The sequence below is a fragment of the Cupressus sempervirens genome, chromosome 9 (genome assembly GCF_028749045.1).
Source record: "Cupressus sempervirens isolate cs-2001-9-10 chromosome 9, ASM2874904v1, whole genome shotgun sequence".
Lineage (NCBI taxonomy): Eukaryota > Viridiplantae > Streptophyta > Pinopsida > Cupressales > Cupressaceae > Cupressus > Cupressus sempervirens.
In genome coordinates, this window is record NC_143126.1 from 646,078,399 (window position 1) to 646,091,137 (window position 12,739).

The following is a 12,739-nucleotide window of genomic DNA, read 5'->3' on the forward strand; positions in this document are numbered from 1 at the left end:
TTTCAAACACAAAGATGTGCAGTGTATAGATGCTCAAAAACGTTATCCCACATCAAGCAAGTATATTCTAAAAGGAAAAGAAATGTATGCAAACTTCTGTAATAGATATCTAACCTCAAACTTGTAATTTTCTCCAAACAACATCCAATTCTCATGCCTTTTAAGCTCATTCCATTTGGCCTCTTCCATTTTCAATTCATTAAGTTGCTCCTCCTGCAAATACAATTACAGTATCCTAGATTACAGCTTCAATTCCAAATTTATATTCACTATTTCACTTCTGGTAAAATAATGCAGCTCTCTCAAGAATTGCAAGAAATAATTTTCACTACAGGAATTTTACAAATATGCTTTCTAAAACACCCGTAAACAAAAAAAAACTTAAGCATAACAACCCCAATTGCATTATATAAGCTCCTTCCATATCTCAAAGTTTAAACAGCTCATATTTGGTTTCAATAGCTAGAATAAAAGCAATTTCTTTTGTTGACAATAAGACAACTGCAATTATCGCATTCCTACTATTATCTAAAAATTGCTTTTGATCTTTTGCACAAACTTGATGCATCTTACAAAATTAGAAAACCATAATTTTTCATATCTTATTTTAGGTAATATTTTATGTCATATCCCCCCTTTCGCGCTAGTTCTTTTGGCACCTGGTTAATCTATCTCCACATCCGGATAGATTAACGGCATTAACAATAACGATGCCTGCCAGTCACAAGGGAAGATTTGTCTGAAGTTCGTCATTTAATATCTTAAAGTACTTTAATCAAGTTACTTTATGTTTTATTAAGACATTCACTTTATAAAGTTACTTAAGTGACTAGAAGACGAAATTGGTGTTCTATCCCACATCTCTTATTCCAACACTCTTCCCTCACTTCGAGGTTATAAATAAAAGGCTCAGTCTTGGGAAAGACACAATGAATATATGCTTCTATTCAAATTATAAAAGCCTGGTTGCTTTAATGTGACTGGTAAACTCTGAAGATGAAACCCCTCGAGTTGTTTGAGGAAGTTGGACGTCACCCCAGCACCTCATTTTTGGATTATTATTCAGGTTCAGGCAAATATCAGCAAGGAGGAAGTGACAACATCTCAGGAACAGGAAGTGAGTTATTTATCAGGTTATCTACTGAAACCAAGTTCAGTGGTATCGATTTTTACTGCATATTTTTTTTCATAACCATTATAGTCGGCTGAGATGGAATGGCCACGTCCAGAACAGTAACCTGTGGGTGTGTATGGAAGGTGTGATTTACACTAATTAGATGCTTGGATCATCTGAAACGGAGCAGGAAGAGTGTCAAGTTTGAGTCTCAGTCTGCCGCCTATCCTTTGCTCAGAATATACGGCACCCTCCACTCACGCCAGGGAATACCACTTGTAAGAGGGAGTGCAGTCTGTGGGTGTAGGCAGCAGTAGTACAGATACAGATTAACAGGTGTGCGGAGTTCTCCCAAACGCAGTAGCAGACTGGAGTCAGGTCACTCATGTCAGCAGTGTCTTCATTCAAGTCAAGGAAGGGACCACGAGTTACAGCCAACAGTAGAATCGACTTATTTCTGGTCATAACAGTTCGCGGGTCTGCCATCATCAGCGGCCAATCTCCAGGTTCTTGTTTACTGTTTTGCCAAGCTATAATAAATTGTTGTAATGGTAATGAATGAAACCATGTGCCCTTTGCCATACTTAGTTATTCTGATTTAGCAAATTTAAACCGAACTCTTGTTCTTAGCTTGTTATCGTTTAGACATCTATTTAAGAGTATTGGCTATATGTTTTTGGATTGGTTTATTTCCCATGGCAGCATAATGTAATACAGTATGTGTAAACCAACTGTTTGCTAAATTTCCTTCAGTATGAGTTTGAGATTTTCATCAGATTACATAAGGAATACTACAGTGGTATCACACCCTTCATACAGTTTGCACTCCAACAACAATGATGAGGAATGTAATTGCTTCCAACATACAAGCTATTGCAAAGGAAAAGTCTATTCAAAACTATATGTAAATCAGAAGGTGGGTGTAATAAAGTTATCATTTGTAGTGGCAGTACACACAGTTTGTTTTCCCAGGAGATGATAGGCAGTTGAATTTGAAGAGGACAAATCATATGAACCCATATAAGATCACACGAATTCAATATGACGACAAGATCCTAGTAAGAGGCCAATGTTTAGTGAAATATGATATAGAATTGTACAATGACAATGTACTGTGTGATATTATGCTAATCAATGCATGTCGTATGTTGTTAAGAAGACCATGGCAATATGATGGGAAAGCAATTCATGATGGAAGAAAGATAGCTATAGTATGATCTCAAATCGTAAGAAATATATCTTCTTACTTTTGCAGGAATGTTAGAGTGAATTGTGTGACAATGCCAAAATATGTTTCATGGATGGAAGGAAATTTTTGTATTAGCTGAGACAAGAAAACATGCACTTTGTATTAACTTCAAGAAAGCACAACAATAAAACTGCGGAGAAAACCACCGCAAAGGAAGAAGAATCCTCATGGTAGGAAGTATTTCAAATACTTAAAAAGTACCAAGATATTTTATCAAACAATGTGCCAGAAGGATAGCAACCAATTTGAAGCATCAACGGTCTTATAGACATGATACTTGGAGCCAATTTTCCAAACAAAGCAACACATAGGATGACACCAACAAAGAATGCGGAGCTAAACAGACAAGTGCAGGAATTGATGGATTGATCCAAGAATGTTTAAGCACATGTGTAGTACCAGCCATGTTCACACCAAAGAAAGATGGAGAATACAGGATGTGCACAGACTCAAAAGTGAACAACAAGATCACTATCAAGTATAGATTCTCACTGTTGAGCATGGATGGCATTATGAATTGTCTGACTTGTGCAAAGTACTTCACTAAGATTGACTTGAAAAATACATATCATCAAATCAAAATCAAAGGGAGACACGAATGGAGCAGCACATTCAAGACAAATGAAGGGTTGTATGACAGATCAATCATTTATTTTGGATTAATGAATGCACCATGCATATCATGTCTCAATGAACAAGCTTCTGAAAGAATTCTTGGCTAAGTTTGTTATTGTTTTCTTGGATGATATTTTAATCTTTAGTAGAACAAAAGAACATTTCCAGCACATCAAACAATTATTTCATAAGTTAAGGGAAGAAAGGTTGCTTACAAATATTGAGAACTGTAGTTTCATGAAAAAACAAAACCGGTTTACTTGTGATTTGTCATCCTTGCAGAAGCATTAAAGGTCGACCAAACGAAGGTAAGGGCAATTATGGAGTGACCAACACCAACCAACATTGGAGAGGTAAGAACTATTCAAGCATTGGTGAGTTTTTACAACAAGTTAATAGAGAGTTTAACTTCCATCTAGACACCAATAACAAAATCAATGAAAGGAGATCAAAAGGAATTCAAGTGAACATCAAGAGCATAAAAGAGTTTTGAAATGTCAAAGTTGAAGGTAACAAGATGTGTGTTAGCTTCGCCTAATCCTAATAAGGTATTTCATGTTAATTAAAATCCTAGGGGAATTGAAATAGTAGTAGTATTGACTCCATACGGAAGAACAATAACATATTTCAATGATAGAGATACTATGGTTAAGAATTATATGCCATAACTAAAGCCTTCAAGAAGAGGAGATATTATTTATTGCCAAAGGAAGATAGAAAAGAATTTTTTTAATAGAAAGGAAGATAGGCAATGGAATTTGATGAACTAAAACACTTGTATCAAGACGATCGACATTTTATGGAATCTACTAATGCAAGTAGAGGGCCAATTGTGACAGAAAGCAAGTAAATATTATATTTCATTCAAGATAGTATGTTATTCATAGGAATGTAACTGTGCATTTCTATGAGTTCAATGTTGACGAATTCAATGAAGAAGAAAGATTGTATAGTTTTAGAGAAAATCTTCGGCATAGACAAGACAACAACTTTGGTAAATGAACATTATTTTCGGCTTCAAATATATAAGGATGTAAGAAAATTTGTTCAAGAGTGCTAAACTTGTCAAATTGCAAAAGTGACTACTTGAAACACGAATCACACCAACCTTTGACAGTACCAAAGAAGCATTGGGAAGACACGAGAATCCATTTCATATTAGGTTTTATGAGGACATAGGGATGACATGATACCATATTTTTAGTAGTGGTCCAATCACCTAAAATGGAGCGTCTTGTTGGGTGGATGTTTTGCAAAACCAACAGTTTTGGATAAAATCCAATCACAAAATAAGATGACCAGCCACAACGTGTGAGACAGAGTCTCTCCTACCTTAAAGGGAAGGCTCCCCCTTCTCACCATTCCCTTTATCAACTCAAGGTAAGCAAGAAGTCGAGAGATTTATATAAAAGGGTTTTACCAATATTCTTTCCTCTTAACTTTCAAGAAAGAATCCACTTACCCGTGGAGCGAGTAATGAGCGAGGTGAAATCTCTAACTACACTTCTATCTAAAGCTAGAAACGGTGATATCGATAAACTTGTATCTTTATCCAATTTCCAACTTTTACATACTTGAGAGTTGGATACTTTAAAGGTGAGTCGTATACCTTACCTAGGTATGCTACTGATAAGATCATTCTGATGGAGTTAGCCAGACAACTCGTGGAAGTACAGTTTGATCAGCATACTTTGCATAAGCTTGGTTTTGATATTTCTTCTACCAAACCCTTGGCAATTGCTAATTATTCGATTAATTTTATGCACAAAGTGAAAAATATGGAAGCAGAATTGCAATTAATCACTTTGAAGAAGTTCAAAGCCAAATTTGACTTTGATTATTGAGAAATGAATTCTCAAATCAAAAGGGCTTTCATGCATGTTCATCGCATCGAGGATGTTTCGATTGATATAAGAACAGAGCTGGATAAAATGAAGATAGATTATTGCAGATTAACTTTGCAGCAAATCATCGATCTTAATATGCTTGATATACCTTCAAATTTCCAAATCGAAGATGACGATAATCTTTTTGATCCGGAATTTCATCAGGCTAGTTTCAATAAAGGGTGCCCTTTTCCCATTCAATGGCAACAAAAAGAAGGTACATCTATCCTGGATAGATTTCAATCCATTTTGGTCAACACCAACGGGTGGCTGAAAACTAAAGGCCTAAAAAGGGTTAATTTGAAATTGGGTTTGGATTGTGGAAGCTTTGGCACTCCTGGAAGGAAGGCACGGCTAGAAATTGCAAGAAAGGATGGAGCTTCTTCTTCTGATGTGAAGAAGTCCCTTAAATTCAAATTGAAGGGCAGAAAAGGATCCAAATCATCTTAGATCCTCGAACCAGTTCTGGAATCAAAAGAACAGTCACAATAATTAGAGGAGGAATTAGAGACAAAATCAGATGAAGAAGATGAGGAGGAAGAAGGGGAAGTCATGATCATATCTCCCCCAAGGCCTACACAAACTCATGCATGAAGCACCTTTTTCTGGATGAGATAGATGATGATGTGGATTCATTTTCCACTATCTTCACACCTTCTATTCCAATTTCAAAAGTTAATACGTTGGCTTTTCCTATTTCTTTAGCCACTCCTCTTATTCTGGCAAATGAACAATATGAACACTTGGGAAATGTGTTTGAGGATTTTCCAACTCTTACAAAAGGTCAAGGTTCTCAACTTGATACGTCTCTGACAGGCTTTTCAGTTTTTCATGACAGAATCCTCTCATCATGCACCTATGAACTCAGCTATCCAGACTGAATCTTGTTCAGTCACAACAGAGATACAATCTGGATCAATGCCAATGGTCTCCAGTATACCTACTTCCACAGATGAAAGTTTCAGCTTGCTTGAATGGTTGGGTAGGACCAGAATGAAGAGAAGAAAAGTGGTTGTACCTCCAAATAATCTTCCTTTTAAGAAAACTAAGTCCAAATCTTTGAAAGACAAATTTCTTTCAATGATCTTAGTTGATTCAGAGAAAACCAAGTATGTAGAAGTTGCTAAGCCACTAGTAGACAAACCTGTTGAAGAACTTACTCGTTTTGATTATAAGTTCACTAAAGTTGAAATAGGGAAGCAGTCACGTTTGGTTGCTTGCAAGATGTTCAAGATGCATTAGCTAATATATCGAAAAGCAATCATGAAGTATGGGAAAAGAAGAATCAACTCAAACAGGAAGTTAATCGTTTGAATGAGGTCACTCGGTAACAATCTTCTCAAAGTGTTGTTATTATGTCTCAGCCATCCAAGGAAAGAAAGCTCATTGAAGCTGCCAAGACTTGGATAAGAGAAGTCATCTCTGAAGGGGTTTGAGCCATTATAGAAACATTTGCAGTTCTTAGGCATGTCAAAGAGATGAATGAAATGGAGCGAAACTTGATTTCTTCTTTGACTCGAGAAGCAAATGATTTGGAGGAGATCCTCAATTATTGGGACGAAATTGCAAAATTTTGATCTAGATGCCTTGATCTCATGTGACATTCTCCGTCATATGAAATGTTTTTCAAATATCAAAGACTTATGGGCTACAAAGAGGAAACATTGAGGAAGCTGATTACAAAGTTTCAGGCAACTCTTGGAGATTGCCAAGTAGTAGAAACAGGTGTCACTTGTGATTTGGGACAAATGGGATGTCAGGTTCTTGATGAACGTGGTCATCTGATTGCAAATGAAAGGGCAACTTCAGAATATACAATCAGGATAGATTCTGAAGGCTTTGGTTCTCACACAATGAACAAGTTTGTCTTGTATAAATCCTCAACAAAGCACTTGTTAGATTCTCTAGCAACAAATTCCAAGGTTGTACAATCAGCATAAGCAAATGCAGTGACGATAGAGGCCACATCAAAGATAATGGAGATTTGTGATCTTCCTATAGTGCGTGATGTTATCATCAAATTCAAGGTACTAAAGAACAATCTTTAAGACTATTATTGTTGTTTTTATTTATGTTTGTAGATCTAAGAGGATGCATTGCATGAAAAGATGTAATTAGATGTAATGTGAGTTACATGTGCAATTGCATGTAACACAATAATTTCTCTTCTCATTAGACTAGGTCAAAGTTGGTTGAGTTGCTTACACTTTTTCCTCCATCTTTTTCTCAACTCCTTGGCCTATATAAAGGAGTACCCCCCTAATTGTAAAATCATCTCTTATCTTTTATTGTATGCAAGAGAACTCTCGAGCTAAGTTACCGGTACGAGTATGGGCACGGATACGGATACGTGGGTATGGCAATTTTTTAGGAAGTGGGTTTGGGTACGCCTGGATACGTATGTACAAATAACATATAAAAATCATAAATATATATATACATATGCATTTGTACAACTTGAAAAGTAGAAACAAAACTAAAAACATAAAAATCATAAATATATATTATATATTTGTACATGTATACAGGCTTACAGCTTGAAAAGTAGAAACAAAACTCCCATAAATATTGCAGTAGCACATTTATAATGATTTACTTGAAGTCTAGTTTCATATCAATTTGTCAAAAATTGAATGTTATGATAGATATATCATATATCTGTTTCGAATTCATTGTGCATTGGTTAAACTGTCAAAATATTACAATTAGACTGATTAGTAATTAGCATCATATGGGTCATCAAGAAAATCAAGATCAGGTTAACCACATGCAGCCCCAATTTCACTTCCACAGCTAGAAGCACGTTGGCTATTTGCCTCCACAGTGGGTAAAGATGGTGCGTTAACTGAAAAATCCAAATCTGTTCTCTCAGGATCTACATCCCACAAGATTGTGTGCCCTTCCTTGTACTGACTTTGTTTATAAGTAAGAAAGCACAAGTTGGAATGCACATAAACCAATTCTTCTACCTTACTTGTTGTCAATCGATTGCATTTCACTAAGTGAATAAAGGAGTATGTACTCCAATTTCTCTCAACTAAAGAAGAACTAGCAACATATTGAACATTTGTCACAATGTTGAGTTGCAACTATAAAAATAACTTTACTTCTGACATTAACAGACTAACAGTGTTAGAGAGTTGGAAAAAAAATTAAGAAACATACCTGTGATAGAAGTTTGATTGCAAGAGTTCGAAGGTGTGGTGATGTATGGCCATTAAGGTACCACCAAGCGTGAGCATCCTTTGTGTACTTGTCACGAATAACAGCAACACTTTGATCGCTAGAGGATACAAAATCAACAAACTCAGCGTAACTAAATCCTCCATTGCATGATCATGAAATAGTTTACTGAGTGCTCTCCTACATCCATCACTTACTTCTCCATCTCTGTATGGTGATACCCTTGTTGGCTGAGAAAGAATTTCATCATTATAAAATTTTGGAGTCAATGCAAATGCAAGAAGATGTGATGGGGTGGCATTAACTTCTTTGAAGAAAGTTTCTTCAGGATCTTTCTCTTTTTTATTGATGATGTCTCTCATTAACTCAATCATTGAGTCAATGCCATCATATACCATTCCCAAACATGAGTGATCCATGTTAGCAAAACGAATCATGCTCATGATGGGCTCGGCGAAACTAAGAAGATATTCCACTCTTTCCCACCACGTGTCTTCTAGGATCATTTTCTTTACATTTGTTGCCCTTTCCATATTGGATTGCCTCCATTGAGTCCAACTTTGACTAATAACCATGCAAGCAAGTGCCTCTTGCACCAACACAAGTCACCTCAATACAATTGTGTTGGATGCAAATCGAGTCTCACCAACCTATTCAAGAATTAAAATACGAAGAAATCATTATCAAATTTAAAAAGTAAATTCATATTAGTGGTGAAATGTAGAATTGAAAATTTGAAGTGTTTTAATCACCTTCAGCAATTCCAACTCTGAAAATGATCTAAAAATGGCTTGTGACATGCTATGGTTTGTGATGAACATCTGAGTCTCTTCAACCTCAGCATAGACTTGTTTGATCCAATCTATTTTCCTACCCAACTTTTGTAGCATTAGGTTGAGAGAGTGGACAGCACAAGGTGTCCAATAGATGTGTTCAAAACGTCTCTCCATCAACAAGCCTACAGCTCAATGGTTATTTGCATTGTCTATAATAACTTGGACAACATTTTTAGGACCCACATCTTCAATGCATTGTATAAGGATATCAGCAATAAATTGTGCATCCTTCACCTGTCCCTCACAATCCACAGCCTTTAGAAACATTGCCCCTTTGGGGCATGCTACAATCACATTTGTCAATGGTCGATTTTTGATATCCTTCCACCCATCAGAAATAATTGACACCTCTATTTGTTTCCATGAATTTCTAATGGGAGCCAATGCCTTGTTTATGTTTTTGACCTCACTTGCTAGTAAGGTGGTGTGTACCTTCTCATAACCTAGCCCTATCCACCCTTGCCGAGCCTCATTTGCTTTTCTCAAAATATCCTGCCAATATGGTGAGTGTACAACATTGAATGTCAAATCGTTTGCATAGATACATCTTCCAATAGCTTCATCCGCAATCTCCCTAGCATCATTGTGGAATGCTCTCTCCAATGGTCCCTTACTTCTCCTCAGTAACAGGTTCTTCTTCAATTCTGCCCAAGAACGGGTGGTTCTCTACTATGATATCAGGAAAGTCACTATGAGATGGAGAAAGTGGGGACCTTGAACTACTTCCTTTTCGTTTCAACAATGGATGGTTTGTCGCACGTCCCACTCTTGCATTTGCTTCCTCTTGCTCTCGAATGAATCATGTTATTTGTTGAGGTGGCAATCCTTTTGCATCCGGTCCTTCGCATGCTTTGATACCCATTTGGGGAATGGCACATAAATGGGCTTTCACACGGCTGTAGGAGCTAGTTTTCTCCACATGACATAAATTGCATTCCCAAACAAATGTTCCACCTCCTTTTACTTGGCTTTTTATCATGACATATTTCCATAATGGTGAATTCGGATCAGTATTGAATTTGGGTCGTGCAGTAGAAGATGTAGAAGTTGCCATTCTGTTGTCTACAAAAGCCAACAACCAACAAGTTAAAAAAAGAATAATAATGATTAAAAAATACATTATTAAATATAAAAATAAATAAATTCAATTTATATTTTGAATATTAAATAATAAATATATAATATATAATATATAGTAACATTATTTTATTACAACATTAAAATTACAATACAAAAATTAAATTACTAAACAATAAAAAATACAATATTAACATTTTAATACTCTAGACATTATATGATAATAATATTTATAAAATATTACCTAACATTAAAAAACAACATTAAAATTACTATACAAATATTATTATATAAATATTAAATTACTAAACAATAGAAAATACATTCAAAACATAAATATTATATACGATTTTATGAAAGCTTAAAAAACTTAAATAATATTACAAAACTTAAATACTATTAAATAACATTAAAAAAACTTTAAAAACTTAAATATTATATACAAACTATAAAAACTTAATTACAATATAGAAGATAAATATTTTACATTTGCTAAAAAATTTACACAACCTGTAACTTGTAAGAGGTATTCGTCCGCACACGAGCTTGTATGCAGAGAACCCTTCTGGCCACTCACGAGCTTGAAAATTGCAGATTTCGTTGTGCCCAGATGGTTGCAAGGCGTTTGGAGTTTGAAATGATTGTCAAGTTTGCAGTGATTCCCGTCCACCCGGTTGGCGTTAGCAGCTATTCTTGTCCTCTCAGCTGCAGTTGTTGCTGTCGAAGTTGTTCCAGGCTTCCATTTTGTTGATGTTTTGCAGCGAAAAAAGTAAATGTAGCGGAGGATGTAAATACTTTAACCCGTCTACGTTAGGGTTTTTGCATGGGAAACAACACCGTAAAGCCAAACGCCGACAGTAAAAATCAAAATCAAACTGCCACCTATCAATCTGAATTGCAGTCAAATCGCCACGTCGTATTGTACCCAAATCTAAAGGAAAAGGGGGAGGTACCGATAACTTAGCTCTGGAGAAATTGTCTCAGCAGAACTTTGTTTGTGTAGCACTAATTTGAGAGAAAAGTGAATATAAAGGGCCAATTGAGACTTATCTTTCATTGAGTAAGATTGTTACTCGTGTGAATTAGAAGCTTTGTCTGTAATTCGCATACGTTATCTTTGATTCATGTTATCTAGTATTCATGATAATTGAATGTAAAAGAGTTAAGAAGTAATTGGAGTCGGAGCTTTGACTAGGAGCAATTGTGGAGATACACAGTTAGAAATTTTGTCTGTAACTTATATTTCTTTCTTTATTCACAAAATAGTTAAGATATCTTTAATTTTAGAAGTCTTTGTGCCCTATTAGTAAAGCTTTTTCCATATAGAAGTACGACCGGACTTAGAGCCAAATCGGTACACTTTCAGCTAGCCTTTGAGTTAGTGTTGGTTTATCGAGATCACCGTTTCCAACTTTAGATAGAAGTGTAGTTAGAGATTTCACCCTCCCCATTACTCGCTCCATGGGTAAGTGGATTCTTTCCTGAAAGTTAAGAGGAAAGAATATTGGTAACACTTTTTTTACATAAATCTCTCGACTTCTTGCTTACCTTGAGTTGATTCAAGGAACGGTGAGAAGGGGGAGTCTTCCCTTTAAGGTAGGGGAGACTCTGTCTCGCACGCTGTGGCTGATCATCCTATTTTGTGACAGGATTTTATCCAAAATTGTCGGTTGCAAAATATCCACCCAACACGTCTCATTCCTTGTAGGAAAACACATGACGATTTGCATGTTCAAAGAGATTGTAAGATTATCACAGAGTATCGTCACAAATGCAGACACCAAGTTTACAAAATCTTTCTTCAAGTACACTATGGAAGAAGATGAAAATTGACCTGAAATTCAGTTCAGCCATTCACCCAATAGACTAGTGGAGAATCAGAGGTAGTAAACAATAATTTAGGCAATCTGATGAGATGTCTTGTAGGAGATAAGGAAAGAAATAGTGACATAATTCAACTGTAAGTATAATACAATAATTCAGTGAACAGAAGCACAACAAAGACATGATTCCAGGTACCGAAGTCTAAATGGAATGCACTCTAGCATGGTGAAACTGGCAGACATCAAAAATCAAAACAAAAGAAATGTAGAAGCAGAGGAATTTGCGAGCGACATGGAGATAATACACAATCAGCTTTAAATTAATAAATAGCAAGAGCCAGCATTAAGTTGATGACAAGAGGACACACAAGGAATTTACGATTGGGGATGAAATCGTGGTATATATCAGAAAACAAAGATTCCCATTATGTGCAGACAAGAAGCTAAAGATTAATAAATTTAGTCCATGTAAGATTCTCAAGAAATTTGATTTGAGGAAATGTTATGAGGTTAAAGGCATAGCACCTTTATTCAGCATCTTCACCGATAGCATAAAAGGCAGTCAGTTAACAACACTACAGAAGTTTCTTTTAGGCAACAACTACTGCAGCAAACACAAGAGTAGGTAAAGAAAATTTTAATTGACGATGGATGCAACACCAGGAACAAAGAATACAAGGCATATATAGTTATGTGGAGGTAAGATTGGTGGAAGACTCATCATGGATTCCAAAAGCTGAGATACAATGCCTTGGATATCCTCCAAACCCTACGAACTGCAAGAATCACTTTTCAAACAATCAAGAGTGTATAATGTAGGAGCATCTCAAGCAATCTAGTTGCATAATCTCTTTTGACTCACAACAGGGAACTAGAGTCAAGTAATGAATCATCTTTGACATTTCCAGATTTCAACAACTTTGGATCAGTTCACCATAAATACTATCAGCATAGGA

At 35.9% G+C, this 12,739-nt stretch overlaps 1 protein-coding gene across 14 annotated transcripts in view; it reads right to left on the reverse strand.

Annotated features, from left to right (window-relative positions):
• The window catches only part of LOC149540389 (uncharacterized), a 219,351-nt gene that overhangs the window by 137,924 nt on the left and 68,688 nt on the right, over nucleotides 1-12,739 (reverse strand). For all 14 annotated transcript variants that reach the window (XM_089801485.1, XM_089801494.1, XM_089801491.1 and 11 more), the window contains one exon: nucleotides 115-213. In XM_089801485.1, the coding sequence (XP_089657611.1) occupies nucleotides 115-213 (99 nt within the window). The remainder of the gene's footprint in view (nucleotides 1-114; nucleotides 214-12,739) is intronic.